The sequence below is a fragment of the Hemibagrus wyckioides genome, linkage group LG15, assembly GCF_019097595.1.
Source record: "Hemibagrus wyckioides isolate EC202008001 linkage group LG15, SWU_Hwy_1.0, whole genome shotgun sequence".
NCBI lineage: Eukaryota > Metazoa > Chordata > Actinopteri > Siluriformes > Bagridae > Hemibagrus > Hemibagrus wyckioides.
This window is the reverse complement of record NC_080724.1, coordinates 18,853,059-18,869,391: the sequence shown is the minus strand read 5'-3', so window position 1 is coordinate 18,869,391 and position 16,333 is coordinate 18,853,059. Positions and strand designations below refer to the sequence as shown.

The 16,333-nt window shown below is 40.3% G+C and overlaps 1 protein-coding gene across 3 annotated transcripts; it reads left to right on the top strand.

Annotated features, from left to right (window-relative positions):
- Positions 1-400: 400 nt before the first annotated feature.
- Positions 401-15,530, top strand: slc2a12 (solute carrier family 2 member 12). Of its 3 annotated transcripts, none has more exons than XM_058410230.1 (6): positions 401-726; positions 2,065-2,199; positions 5,345-6,718; positions 8,739-8,861; positions 12,457-12,589; positions 13,677-15,530. In XM_058410230.1, the coding sequence occupies exons 2-6, from the start codon at positions 2,088-2,090 to the stop codon at positions 13,768-13,770; spliced, it is 1,836 nt and encodes a 611-aa protein (XP_058266213.1). In that variant the 5' UTR covers positions 401-726; positions 2,065-2,087; the 3' UTR covers positions 13,771-15,530. The 3 variants fall into 3 exon arrangements, with proteins under 3 accessions (XP_058266213.1, XP_058266214.1, XP_058266211.1); XM_058410231.1 differs by having other exon boundaries at positions 401-733; positions 2,045-2,199; XM_058410228.1 differs by having other exon boundaries at positions 403-733.
- Positions 15,531-16,333: the final 803 nt, after the last annotated feature.

The following is a 16,333-nucleotide window of genomic DNA, read 5'->3' as shown; positions in this document are numbered from 1 at the left end:
ATAGAAAATGGATGGATGGAGGGAAAATAGTGGAAAAAAAAACAAACTAGTGACTAAGCTTTTACATTTAGGAATGTTACACGTTTTCACCTAGTAATGGCCAAATGAACCCTGTGCAAAAGGTAACCACTAACTTCTAATATACAAAATATACACCTGAATGTTTCCATATAAAGTTATATAATGTGTTTCACACTGTAACTGAACGACAAAACAGTACCATATGGAACTTTTAATACCAAAACTATAACAAATTTTAGTTCGTGTTACTCCAGGGCCTAACGTGAATTTATAAACGTTCAACATGGCAACCCTGCTCTCTGCGCGCGAGGTCCTAACTTGGGGTCTGCTATTTTTCTGCGCGTGCTGGAGTGGGCGGGGACTCATGCTCACAACGCGGGCCAAAACAGGCAGTAGTCCATACTAGCCTACTACATAGTACATGAGAAGACAGTCGAATTAACGGGTGCGTCGGGACGGGTCGCCAGGGTTACCGATAAACCCGTGTACTAGCATACTAAAGAGTGTTATTGAACAGTGATAGGGAAGTAAGGGGTAACGCTTGGTGGCGCCCTTTTTTGGACACACTATATAGTAAGCTAGTATGCGGATTCTGGACGTAGCCATTAGGACCGTGTGCCGACATTAGGGCTGGAATAGAAGAGGTTCTCGCAATGATCTCGTAAGCCTTAGGAGGGGAAAGTATCCTGAACCACCTAAACAAAGGTAACAGGTAAGATCCAGACTCTTTTATTTATGCAGATCTAAGAGTCTAGATTTTATGTGTACTTCCTTTAAGGGAGTGTGAGAAGAGAGCAGCTTTGTTCACAATGCTGTGACTTATTTCTGCAACTGGTGGCTATAAAGTAAAATGATAAGAGGTTTGTTTTGTTTAATAATGTTTCAGGCAGGAAAGTCCATTAAAGTTGAACTGACCTTGGCAGTTTTGTCCCAAGTTTGTGTGTTATGTTGCGGCTCCTCTGATCACAAGTGTGTTTTGCTTTCTGTTAAAAAATGCATTAAACTTTTTCTTTTTTCCATTATTTGCATATATTTGCAATATTTCCACGGGATTGACAAAGATGCCTGGAGAAAGATTGAAAGCTTTAACCAAACAACAAAAACAAATACCTTGAATGGCAAAACAACAAGATTTTTGGTCTCCGGTACTATTTGGACGGGATTAGTTTTCGGGAAAGCGGGATTAGTGTCCTGGACATATGTCTGTTTAGGATGTCTGCAGTGATGGTGATAAGTTATGGACAGAATAAGCAAACTACAGAGACTGGACTTCATGATGAACCACACACACACACACACACACACCTTGTTTTTGTACACATTAAATGTTTTTCCTGTGTATCATGAGCCCTTGGTATAGGCTGTGACAAACAGGTTGTGCTGGATTATTACAAGACTGAAAACATGTATGTGGGCTTTACCTGAGGGCTATACTGGAGTGTTTTGCATTGGAAACTGCCTTGATATAGCTTTGTTTTGCTTGCGGCGAGAGACTGCTTCCTGGTCTGTTAGTATACAGAGGAGAAAACAAACACTACAGGACATTATGGAAGCTTTACAGCCATCTCAGTTTGGACATGCACACTTCATTGTCCACTTTATAAGGAACATCTGTGTCAATGAGGCCATTCCACCTACAGGACTGTCGGTCAGGGGTTGATTTTTGTTTTCGCACCACTCTAGAGATGGCTTTCTGTAAAAATCCAAGTTAATCAGTTGTTTTTGAAATACTTCAACCTGTCCACATGGTGCCGAAAGCCATGCCATGGTGAAACTTGAGACATAACAGTTTTTCCCCATTTTGATGCTTGATATGACCATGACGTGAAGCTACTATGAGTTTATGCATTTGCTGCCACATGATTGGCTGAATTGGATAACTACATAGTGAGCAGGTGTTCCTATTAAAGTGGACAGTGAGTATATATTAAATAGGGATCTTTCTACTGAAGCATGGAGTAATCTTTCAGTCTGTGAAAAACGAATCTAATCCAAATGGGTCGAATTCCTTCTCTCACTGCAGCATTTCTCTTTACCCTGCAGCTGCACTGCCCTGGTGGGAGAGCATGGACCCTCTGGCTGAGACAGACCGAGCGACTTCTGACCTGCTGAACCGAACGGACCTGCGTGCTCAGGATGTGCACACAACCACTGAGAAAGCTGCACCTGCACACACAGGTACGGTTTGTGTCATGGTACACTGTCAGTCATTTACCTCCTCTGTGTGAAAGATCCAGAGCAGGTTTCGCAGGGGTTTGTCATTTTTGTGCCATCAGTGACTCAACACATGATCCAGCACATGTTTATTTTTTGAATACAATCCATCTGTTCAAATATGTCACGCTATGCTAGCGTGCGTCATTATTAGATTTTGAGGAAGGCCACGTTAGGTGAGTTGTTATTTAGGGTTAGAACTGTAATAAATAATACAGGAGTATGACTAAAAATTAAATAATATTATAATATTTGCCGCTATGGACTTAATGACTATAGAGTCAAAGGCACAACTGTTGTGTGAAGCACTTGCTGGTGAATAAGTGAGATAAGCTTGTGTGTTTGCCGACTAGCTGTGGGAAAAGATCTGTAGCCGGTCATCAGCTCCATCATGTCCGTCAAATAGCTTCTTTATGTATGCAGTTCTTGACCATGTATATTGACCAGACATCCCTGAAGAAGCTAGAGGTCCACACTGCTATATTACAACAACTTTGGTAAACATAACGATAAAAGAACCTTTTGTTAAACTGCATTAAATTGTATATGTGAATATTTGCATATTTAGTGCTGAATTTCCAGGTACGTTCATGTTGAGGCACAAAGAAAGATTTAATCAGACAACAAAAACAAAAGTCCTGAATTGCAAAACAAAACAACAGACTCGTGGGTCTTCAGTTTTCAGCAGTATTTGGACAGGATGAGTTTTTAGGCAACAGAAACAATAAAAATCCTGATAATTTTGGTTGGTTTGGTTATTTATATATATATATATATATATATATATATATATATATATATATATATATATATATATATATATATATTTATATATATATAAATTTGATTTTGGTGAACTTCTATAAGAACAACATCAGGAATTTGTGCGATTGTTAGTCGTGTTGGTGATCCTGTTCCAAACACACCTCGCCCTTTGTCAATGAACTTTATACACATTTTTAAATAACTCTTCAAAATGATCTTGCGTTGAAAGTCAAGCGTGTCTCTGCCATTTTCTTTGGCTCTCTTCTGACGGTCGCATGATAGCATCAACTTGGGTGCAACTACTGACATCTTTAGAGGAAACGTAATACTGCACATTGCTGCCATAATTGTATCCGAGTTTTAAAAAGGGCATAGATAACAACTGTTGAAGTGTGTATATGTTTGTGTTTATATATATATATATATATATTTAAATAATATATACATCGATCAGGCATAACATTATGACCACTTCTCTGATACTGTGTTGGTCCCCCTATTGCTGCCAGAACAGCCCTGCACTGTGTATTCTGACACCTTTCTATCAGAACCAGCATTAACTTCTTCAACAGTTTGAGCAACAGTAGCTCGTCTGTTGGATTGGATCACACGGACCATCTTCGCTCCCCACGTGCATCAATGAGCCTTGACCGCCCATGAGTTACAATGAAGCACTAAGTAAAACGTATAGTATGAAGATATAAAGTAATGAACTTTCAGGCAAAAAGAAATGTAAGAAATAAGAACGAGTCTATATCTAAAAGAAAGAGTCTAAATGCACTGTTAATGCCGTACCTAAAGTATCCAGAAGAAGTGTTTTCTTGACTTGTACAAACACTAGACTCAGAAGATTGTTCCACCTAAGACACACCTAGTGCAAAACAAATATGGCGGTAAATCTATAAGTACTGCAGGTGCATTGTGTTTAAAATCACAGCTATGTGAATATACAGTGTGACTATACATGAGATAATACTGTCAGGTTGGACCTGTCTGTCATTCTGAATAGCTACAATTTTACATTTATCAGTATGGATTAAAGGGCTTTGAAATAATCCCACTATGATTACCCAGTCTAAAAATATCACTCTTGCAATTATTATGCAATTCTTTCTTAAAAAGATGCATTTGAGAGCCACTTTTCCATGAAATCCATGAAATACGCTGTCTGTGGTTGTAGTAAGCTGAAGAGAGGCTGTGAGGGGACAAATGGTCAAATGGTCAGCCAAACGGTCAGCAACGCCGTGCTCGTCTGTGTGTTTAGTAGCCACTGAGTATGTTAAAGTTACAAACATGCTACGATTAGCAGCAGAAGATAATAGTGGATATAGTGGTTAGTTGAGGGTATAATAATATAAATAGCAAGAATATATATATATCTTTAATATACTATAATATATAATTTAATATACATTAAAATAAATCAGTGTGTATTTGCATATGCTCCATATATATACACACTGATTTATTAATATATTATTATATATTAAAAGTAATAAACATACATATTTAATATAAATATAAACAATAAAAAATAATAATAATAAATGTTATTAATTAAAAATAAATTTAAAATTTTTAATAAATATTTATAAATAAATATTAAAAAATATCTCTAATATCTGAATAATATTTAAAAATGAATATCTCATTTAATCTCTTCTCATCTCGTATATGATACATGCATATGGATTTTTTAAAGAAAGAAGGTTTTTCTATGTGGTAGACACATGCACAGTAGAGTCTTGTCCTGATTTCTGTTCTTTTATAAGCGCACTCATTTTTGTGTGTGTATGTGTGTGTGTTGGACACAAATGGCCCCACACTTCACCTGACTCTGTTTTTTCTTTATTGTTGATGGTCAGAATTTGTTTTCAATAGGATTTGTATGACGAAGCGAATGAACAATGAACATTTGGGCTCTGAGTAATCATAATTGGACAATAGATAGGTTGGGAAAAATAAATTATTGAGTAGACAGTAACAGAAGAGAAATGTGTTTGGGGGGAAAAGATCAGTCATCACTAAGGTAGCCATCCACTCATACAGCATGACACTATAACAACCCTGCTACATTAACATTTACATTTCTGGCATTTGGCAGAAGCTTTTATCCAGAGCGATGTACTTTAAAGTCTCTATCAGTGAATACATTAACACTGGTTTAATAGGTCACAGACTTAGGATACCATCAGCCTAAAAACTGGTACAGAGAGAAGAAATTCCCAGTCAAATGTATCCTTTGCATGTATATTATCCGTATTTATTTATTTATGATCTAAACATTCTAATTTGCGTGTCAGTTCTAGAGGATGTTAACATTGCTGTTTTATCGTGTGTCCAGGTTGTGGAGCAGTGCTGGTGCTGGGCGCCGTGTCCGTGGCCTCCCTCAGTGGTCTCATGCTGGGCTATGAGATGGGTCTGATCTCTGGAGTGCTGCTCCAGCTCAGGGAGGTACTGTCTCTCTCATGCCCGCAGCAGGAACAAGCCGTGGGCGCCCTGCTGCTCGGGGCGTTCATGCTCTCAGTGGCAGGAGGCACCATCGTGGATCGTTATGGACGCCGTTTCTCCATTATCCTTACGGCGGCGCTGTGTGCATGTGGCACGCTGCTGAGCGTCTGCGCTCCCTCCTTCTGGACGCTGGTTGTGGGCCGTGTATTGGTGGGAATGGCCGTGGCACTGTCTGGCACGGCGGCGTGCCTGTACATAGCGGAGGTTGCGCCTGCTGCCTGGCGTGGGAGGTGCGTGTGTGTGTACGAGCTGATGGTGGTCCTGGGTGTCCTGCTGGGATTCGGGCTGAGTTGGGCATTTGCAGGAACGGTGGACGGTTGGAGGTTTACTTTGAGTGGAGTTCTGCTGCCTGCATTCCTGCAAATGGCCATCATGCCTGTGTTGCCCCAAAGCCCACGCTTTCTCCTGACCAGGCACAGGCAGAAGGAGGCACGGAAAACTCTCGCCCGTTTACGAGGGACTGTCCCAGACGGCGTGGAGGAAGAGATGAAGGTCATTATGGCAGCTCTGGGTGCTGAGCATCAGCAGGGCTTTCTGGACCTATTCCGCTCTCAGGCCAACATGCGCAGGAGGATGTTTGTTGGAATGGCGCTGGTGTTTCTTCAGCAGGCAACAGGACAGCCTAACCTCCTGGCTTACGCCTCCACAGTGCTGCGCGGAGTTGGATTCCACAGTAACGAGGCTGCTACACTCGCCTCCACCGGCCTCGGGGTGGTTAAACTAGTCGGTACTGTCCCAGCAATTTTACTCGTGGACCGCGTCGGGCCCAAAGCTTTTCTTTGCGTGGGCGCTGTTGTCATGACACTGTCGACGGCAGCTTTGGGAGGCATAACACTACATAGCCAAACACAAGTGGCTAGCCTGTGCCAGAGCCCAGGCCAGCTAAACCAAACCCCAGCGTGGAGGGGACATGATGCTAGCATTAGGACAAACGCAAATCATGCTGATTTTTTGTCTGAACAGAATAACACTCATCTTCCATTAAACCCTTTTAAACACACTCAGGTACCCTGGATTTTAAACTACACCAAGGACCACAGAGCAGTAGTAATGAACTCTGCGACACCAGCAGAAGATTCTTGGAAAGAGAGAACTGAGATTTCATTAGAATCCATGTCGGAGAGTGAGGTGTCTCCTTCCCTGAAATGGATCTCTCTGGTCAGTCTGCTTATCTATGTGGCAGCTTTCTCCTTCAGTCTGGGACCAAGTAAGTGCAGCAACACTTTATATAATGGAAACATTTTGAGTTCTGAGGCTAGCTTTAGCTTTACACGGTTGTTGCTGTAGGGCTGATGTTGTTCAGGACACAGTGTGACCCTAAAAGTTCACTGTGTAGCTGATCTCTCTAACCATATGGTAGATATTTAGAGTTTCAGGAGGTAAGACTACAATATTTTATTTTAGAAATGGTTTTATTTAGAGTTCGGATTCAAGGTCCAAAGAAACAAACACTGCTCCAGTTAAGGTTACCGGAACCCACACTTGGACCAGTGTCTGGTGACAGGGACCCACATAACACACGTCTGGCTCAGCCCAAAACATAGTGTTATTGTAGTGGGTTCACCACCTGCAAGAAAAAGGGTGTGGGGCAGATGTAATGCCAGCCAGGAAACAGGGATGTGATATTATGGGGTATTATTGATTTTCACACTGGTCCGAATCTGAGTGGGATTGCTCCCAGAGCCCCTCACACCATTGGTCTGGTTTCAGACCCACTTAATATGACTGAATCCTGGAGCATTTGTGTTTATCTTATGTCACCACAAACACAGATGATGAACACAGCTCCATGTGTCTCGCCATATTTTTATTTTGGTGCTATCACTTGCAGCAGGCCACTCATGGTACAGGTGTGTTGTGGAAACTAATGATGTCATTAGATAAAATTAGGTAATGATGATGGCGTTAGATAAAAGACACATGCCAGTTAATTTGCGTTCACATTCATGGGTATCGTGGCACGGTTCCAGTGCAACCGAACTCACACCACCACACCACCTCCTACAGGAAGCCTTGGCTTCGGTTCCACATGACAGCTTCCATATTACCAATTTTTCATGCAAGTGATGTTCCGTTATGGACTATACTGCCAGTGTGAAAGCCTCTTTAGACAGACTAAACGCTTTGAGTCAGTGAGTTCTGTAGCTTAACCAATGACTAACATTGGTTTGAGGGAATTAAGGCTATGTGGTGATGTGCTGTTTACCACAGGCTTTAATACTAGAGCACTGATACAAACCTCACTATTGGTTGATAAGTGCCACTTGTATAGCCATATCTGAAAATGCCACTCAATTTACGGTGTTTTTTTAGCTTAGCATGCAGCAGTTTCAAATTAACTCATAAGAGCTTTTGTCAAAACATGCATAGTTGCAACACATTCACTATAATTGTATATTACAGTGGAACATCGGCATACAAATGCCGTCCCTTATGAATTTTCGCCTTAAGAATTGAAACGTTGCATGAAATTTGCATTGGCATACGAACGAACCGAATGCCGGCTAAGTTGCGCGTACATCCAGGACATCAAAATTTGTTTGCGTGAGTGAACAGCCAAGCAAAGGCAACCGAAGCACGTTTACGAATGTTTGGAATTATTTTTTCATTCACCAAAAGCTGTTTCGAAAGGATCAACCCACGATACCAACATTGCCTTCGGCATGCGTTCAAAAGCTAGGTGATTTTTCGGGTGTTTTTTTGTTGACAGATTCGTGTGGGTGGTCTGTCTATTTTTAGCCCAAGCTTGGTGGCACGACTTCCTGTGAGGACCCTTGACCCTTGGAAATTGGTAATATTGAACATTTTTTGCGAGCCTGGAACGGATTATCTGCATTTACTTTATTTCTTATGGGAAAATTTGTTTCGTAATACAAATTTTCGCCTTAAGAATGTGCCTCCAGAACGAATGAAATTTGTATGCAAAGGTTCCACTGTATAATTGAGCTCAGTCAGTGCGCTATATCAGTCTAGAGCACTCAGGTAAAATTTTTCCACTAATCAGCTAGTAATATATTTATATATATATAAGAAATAATTTCATTTTTCTTGCTATCATTAATGATGTCATATGTAATAAAGCAGCAATAAGAGATTTGATGAGAGCCACATGGGCTTACTTGTGCTGAGAGATTAACACACTATGGTCAAATTAAATGTGAATAATTTTAACGTATTTAAATGTAAAAGTTTTTATCACATTCTGACTGTGTGTCTGTTTATTTCAGTGGTCTATGTGGTTTTGAGCGAGATTTTTCCCACCGGGATCCGAGGAAAAGCCGTGTCCGTGGTGTCTGCCTTCAACTGGGTCATGAACCTGCTCATATCAATGACCTTCCTCACACTCACAGGCAAGCCACGTTATCTACAGCTGCTGATATATTGCTGATTAATGAACTGATCAATAATAACATGCTGATTCAGCAGGAGTAATGCTGCAGCAAATCCAAACCATTTACTGAAATGACTCCTCAGACCAGTCCAGTGGTGCTTGTGGACTGCCTTTTCTTCAGTTCCCCCTTTCACAACTTTAGCTCTTGCTTGCAATTAGTCCACAAATCACTGTTAACCATTGGTGTTATCTTGTCAGGTATGACCTTGCATTAAGCGTATTTAAGCGAACGTATAAATCAATCAAGCAATTATTATTACACTAATTAGTGTGTTATATAAATTGTATGTATAGCTATTTGGCTTTAAAAGCTACTGTTTCTCTCTACTGGACCTGAAGCTGGAGCATTTTTTGTTGTGACTGGTTTCATCTCCACAAGATTGTTAATATTTTATATAACTGATCATGTCAGAAACTGATCCAGAAGCTTTATAACACACCACTTTAGCTCTATTCATTCTGCTCGTTTCTCAGTTCTTACCACAGCAGGTTTTTGCACTATTGTATCATGAATCTATTGGTACTTATGATATTGTGGTTATATAGTAAGGCTTTATCCAGGCTATAGCAGCTCAACTGGACAGATTCCTCTCTACTCCATGTTAACAGTTTCTATAGAAAGCCTGGGTGTAAATCTTAGCAACTGAATTTTAAACGATTTCCAAAGCATCCATCATCCTCCTGCAGAAGAAGAAGCACATGATAGGTGATCCACTGTCTCATTTGGAGGCCATGAATTACTTTAAATCATTTCTTGTGTTGTTTAGAAACCACAGATTGCTTAGAAATGTTCAAATATTAGCACGTGACGACGTTAAGAACATTTTTTATCAGTAATACTAGGAGCTCAAGGTTGAACATTATCTAATGACTCACGTTACATAAGTGCATGAGCAATGGCTGTCATTAAATAATCATAACGGTAATATATACTGCAATTATTAATGGCTGCTGCTTAATTAGAACGAGGCGGGCTACTCAGAAAACCTATCAGGAAATATATAAAAAAGAGCAGATGACAGTGTGTTTATATATCTTAAGGTTAAAGTCATGTTAACCTTTATTATATTCTGTTCAGGTCAAAATGCATGACCTATTCTAAATTACATTACATTTTTGAAATATAATAGTTGAAAAATTTAAGTGAAAGAGATGATAGAAGTGATGAAGGAGATTATGCTATAATTCTGTAAACTTTTATTCAGTTGCATAGCTTTCAGCACGGATTCACAGTTCTAACAGTGCATCCTGTATCATTACCTGGATTTGGAGGAGCTTGGAATTTATCAAAATGTACAGCTTTTCCGCAGATTTTTTTGCAAACAATATGCATTCAAGCCAGAGTTGAAACGAAGAGTCCTGTGCGAAATTTCGACTAGTTTTCAACAAAAATCCCCATAAAAGTGTCTGCAAGTTGCATCGCAAATTTTGAAAACAGTCATACTGTTCTGCAACTGAGCCATCTTTGTATGTACAATATATTTTTATATTTTCTATATTATTTTTCCCTTCACTTGTACAGATAATTCTATTTCGATTTTTATTTTAACTATTTTTAAATTCTGTTTTTAAAAAATAATTTTTAACCGTGAAAAGCATTTCACTACATATTGTTTATGTGACTAATGAATATTAATTTTGAAATCCAGCATTTTTGACCACAATCCTGGAGGAAGCGTCATTTGTTTAATATCCCAGAAGCTTCTGGTGAAATTTGTCATTGGACATGCTTGTGTATCCAGAAAAAGGGGAATCACATTGTTGTTATAAGTTATAAGAAAAAGAGAATGGATATAAGGGAAAATGGCAGGCTGAGCCAAAAAAAACAAAAAACATGGACCTAGCGTTAAAGTTTCATTGTGTTCTGGTCAGCAGTGCTGTGTTCTTCTGTGATTTTGATAGCGGTCATGTACGATAAGGTTGGAGCAGCAGAGGTAGCCCTATAACGTGTTTACAACAGTAGCAGATTACACAGCCAATGGGTTCACCGCTCTGTGAAACAAAGGTTGTCCAGAAGAGCAATGGAGCTAGTCCAGAGAAGTCTGATAGCCAGTAAAGAAAGCTGCTTGATCATTTAGTATTCACAGAAAGACGGTAATGTTAAATCTGTGTGTGAAAAAGTCACCGTGACTAACCATGACTAACCATAACAACCTTCCCGAAGTGCTTTGAAACAGTTGCACAATGATGATGAGACAGCTGGACTGAATGAAATGTGAAATCAGAGGACGTTGGTCAGGGACAGGTTGTACAGTTCCTTCTGATGCATGGTGTATCTGGCTGGCTCTTGCTCAATGAAGGAGAGAGAGGGCTCGGGATGTTTCCGAAGCTGTCATCGGTGTCGGTTTACTCGGTCGGTAGACGTCGCCGGGGTAAACATGTATAAAGATGGCAATACATATTAAAAAAAAAACGTGCTACAATCCATGTACTCCCAATCCAATCCCCCACCTTTTCCAGTTTCCCCCTTCCCTCCCTCACTTTCCCACTAAGAAGTCAGGATTGGATCCTGTGTTCTCATTGCGCTAGAGCTTACTGGAGGTTATGAATTGCTTTAATGTGGACATGATGGCTTTAATGTGCACTTGAGCGTGATCGCTGAGTGCACACCTGCCCAAACAACCAGCACAGAGGGGGCAAACACTCCAGGTCAAAAAGTCATATGTGAACGTGCCATAAAACATGCATATACTTGCTGAATGTAGTGCATATAGAAAAGTATATGCAATAATAAATAAAGGCAATTTACGACTGATCACATGACTGCCAAATTGTGTATAGAAATGATAATTAACATGTATATAAATCAAATTGATCGTTTTTTGAGTGTGAGGTGGGAGAAGGATGGACAGAGCAATGATCACCAGATGTTTCTATTCAAGTATCATCTACCTACATTTACATTTCTGGTATTTAGCAGACACCCTTATCCAGAGCGACTGACATTTTATCTCATTTTATACAACTGAGCAGTTAAGGGTTAAGGGCCTTGCTCAGGGGCCCAGCAGTGGCAGATTGGTAGATCTGATCAGTAGTCCAACTATTAAGCTATCACATCCCCCTGAACTACAGCTAACAGTAGAGACTGCAGCTTTGAACAGGATTGCAGATCCATCAGCAAATAAACAGAGAGAGGAGGCGGGGCTTACCATGACCACTCTGTATTTTTAATGTGTTTAATACTATGTGTTAAAAAATCCCACGTTTAACTATATTTAGTAATTATTCCTGAGCGTCACATGATCGTTATCAATGTGAGTTAAGGTAATATATGTACTTTAATGTCCTTGTGTACAATGCAACGAAATTTAATGTGACAGCTCTCAAATATCATGACAGAAATTGAAAAGATGAAATATATATGATTTTATATAAAATAAATAAATAGAGGAAACTGTTAAATATGCACACATTTTCACATAAGCGTGATGCATTGATTATTGAAATGTATATGAGGTGTGGCACATAGTGTGAAATCGTTAGAGACATATAGCACCTTGTAGGATGTTGACCAAAATATTAATCGCGTGTTCTGTGTTTACGACTCGTTACAGAAAAGATCGGCCTCCCCAGCGTGATCTTCTCATATGCTGCTATGAGCTTCGTGCTGCTGATTTTCGTCATCGTGTTCGTGCCGGAAACGAAGGGCAGATCACTGGAGCAGATCTCCAAAGAGCTCGCCATGAAGTGAGGAAAAACACACATATTACACAGACTGCATTGTCCTCTTTCACTTACTGGTGGTCAGATCAGGTGACCTTGCAGAATGATCCTTGCTGCTGAACCAAAAGTCCAGAGAGTCCTGTAACTCCTGTAAAGCCTTACACTAACCCAGACAACACTATACATTGCCTCCATCCCATGGACTTTCGACTCGACTCCACCCACAGAGGAGGAGTTATATCACTTATCCATCCATGGCCTTTTTGTTCTGCAGTCAGGAGAACTTCTATCAGGCTGGTTCCACACAGAGTCTGCAGTTGAGTTCTTGATTGGTCAGAAGGTGTTGAGTCATTTTCATCATATGAATTAGTTTATAAATCACAGCTATGCAATGCCTCCTAGTGGTCAAGCGGCAGGATCCTGCGCTCTCATTGCCGTGGCCTAGGTTCGATACCTGGGCAGGGAGCTAACTCAGCCACTGAACATAACAAGCTGCTTTTTTTGTTGTATTAACTTTAAGGGGGAAATACCAGGACTTTTCTATCTGCTATAATGTGACTTACATCAAATGTCCCACAGCTTTAACGTAACTACAAATACATTATAAGTTGTTGTTCTTTCGGCTGCTCCCTGTTTTGGGGTCACCACGGCAGATCATTTGGTTCACATGCTTTGATTTGGCACAGGTTTTACACTAGATGCCCTTCCTGACGCAACCCTCCCATTAAATCTGGGCTTGGGACCGACACTGAGAGTTACTGAGAGCCACTCTTCAGTGACTGGGTTAGCACCCTGCACAGGAACCGAACCCGGGCCACGGCAGTGAGAGCGTGGAATCCTGCCATTGGACCACCAAGAGGCTTATGAATAAAATCTAATGATGGATAGATGGATAGATGGATAGATGGATAGATGGATAGATAGATAGATAGATAGATAGATAGATAGATAGATAGATAGATAGATAGATAGATAGATAGATAGATGGATGGATGGATGGATGGATGGATAGATAGATTTCCTATAACAGCATGTTTTATTCCTTGCTTTACATTACATAACTATAAGCTACCATTTTTTACGGATCTCACACGCTCTCATATTTCCGCAGGAACCATCTCGACAGCACAATGCTGTGCCACCCGTGGCGAAAGAAACCCAAGTCTGAGCTGTCACAGGATGAGAAATCCTTCACATCAGTCTGATCCCAAACCAACGAGGAACAAGGATAAAGTATGAAAAAGAAGAGTTTGTTAATCAGAGATGGACGTGAACGCTGGATACACAACCTAATCAACACAAATTAGGTGACAAAGGCTGAGCCTACCCTGATCAGTAAAATGGCTAAAGTGGTGTCCTGCCGTATCTGTGAGCAGCACACGCAGACTCGGGTACCGCAAATCTGAAATGTAGCCGTTTATTATTTTTATTTGTCTTAATCCTTTTAAAACGTGACTCTTAACATGAATTGTTTTCGGCCATATCTGTAATGTGAAAAAGCTGAATAGATTTATACGTTTGTCTCGTAACGTTTTACGAAATAGTATTTCATATGTGAAGATGTTTTCTGCTTTCGCTCGTTGTTACACATCATCAACACATCAGGGATTCATCCTACCGCTGGCTGGAACCTCCTCCAGGAAACGCACTTTCGGACTTCCTTCAGCAGTTGGAAGACGAGTATCATGTAAAGAAATATCAGCGGCGATGCACTTTGAGTCAACGGCATCGTCTTGGGCATATTACCCCTGCTAAACCTCACTCCTAAAGCAGTGTGTAGTATGATCACGTCACATCGCGACTATACGCACGATTGGACCGCGATATATTTTATATGTAAATATCGTTGGGAACAGGAAGAAAGAAAAACGGACCTTAACTTATTTGTTGTGAAAACTTCAGGCAATGGCTGAAACTCTTGTCAATCTTGTTTGTTTACTCGTTACCGTGGTTACATTAGTGATCAACAAATATATCCTTTTATACTATGATAGGCTTTCTTTTCAAAATTAGTAAGTTAAAAATGTCTCCATTATAGCCAAGTGTTTGTCCTTATACCGCAGCAGTGTTCTCGAATCGGATTGGTCAGAAGGTGTTGATGATATGATCGCTGGTTCTTCTGATTTATATATTAGCGTTTCTATGGCAACAGCTCGATCACAGGGGCTTTTAAAATGGCGCTTTTGATAACCAGCTTTAAAACAGTGATTGATTTGTCTGTGTGTGTGTGAGATGTTTAGCATGATTAGCATTTATAACGTAGAAGGAGTCTCCAGTGTCTGATGTTTTGGCGAGGGAACAAACCGTTCTAACGGAATAGCTACAGGAGCTGAGTTCCTGACTTCGCAGACGTTCCACAGCAAGACATCAGAGGTAAGTGGTTTGTGTTGGCAGATGGCTGTGGTATAAGATGAATAAATAAAACACTTTGAGACATCGTAAAGGAAAAAAGGATCGACGCCATGACACGCTGTTGAGGATTTTTCTATGACCGAACACATTGTGGTGTTTTATTCCTTACTTGTCGAATACAGTGGAGATAAAAATAATCTACACATCCCTGTTTGTTTGTTTTGCACTTCAGTTTTGTAGGAGGCTAGATCATATTAAAGGTGGGATTGGATGTAAGATCTAATGATTTAGCTTTTATAGGGGTGTGTAATACTTTTTATATCCAGTATTCAATATTTTAATAATGTTTTATTAATTACACATAAAATGTATTTCTAATATAATAACAATCCATTGAAGAATGTAAACCTAAAATAAGTACATTTTTAATATAATCTTATACTGAGAAATATTTGTTTAAGAATTTTTTTTTTTTGCAGTGGGTTTACTTTTGCAGAGATCTGATGCTAGCTGTGCCACTACTGTATTTACACTGCACTTTTGATTCAAGTGCACACTACCTTGATGTCATGATTCGGATTGAACTGTGAAAAATAAAGCAGTCTAACACTAATCGTGAAGTTATTTTCATTCACACTGATGATCTCATCATGGCACCTGTTAGTGGGTGGGATATATTAGGAACATTTTGTCCTCAAAGTTGATGTTAGAAGCAGGAAAAATGGACAAGCGTAAGGATTTGAGCGAGTTTGATGAAGGACCAAATTGTGATGGCTAGACCACTGGATCAGAGCATCTCCAAAACTGCAGCTCTTCTGGGGTGTTCCCGGTCTGCAGTGGTCAGTATCTATCAAAAGTGGTCCAAGGAAGGAACAGTGGTGAACCGGTGACGGGGTCATGGGCGGCCAAGGCTCATTGATGCACGTGGGGAGTGAAGGCTGGCCCGTGTGATCCGATCCAACAGACGAGCTACTGTTGCTGAAACTGCTGAAGAAGTTAATGCTGGTTCTGATAGAAAGGTGTCAGAATACACAGTGCAGGACGGGTCAGGGCAGCAAAAGGGGGACCAACACAATATTAAGCAGGTAGTCATAATGTTATGCCTGTTCGGTGTAGTGTATTGTTTAAGAAATATGTTTTCATCAGAAACTCACTCCAGCTGTTCTCAGGACTTTTCGGAGGAGATATTTTTTTTCTCTCAAACAGGTTTATCCATCTTTCTGTTTCACAACCGGTGACATCCATGCTCTTCCACTCCTCGAGCAGACGGCTGTTCATCTCGTTTAACAGGCAGGCTGGATTACACTCGGATTCTCGGCAGAATGGCATTGCGAATTATTTCATCGTTCATTTCTGTAATATAATCTCAGACAGTGTGTGGAGCGTGCACGTGTGACACTTTATCATTTATATCTC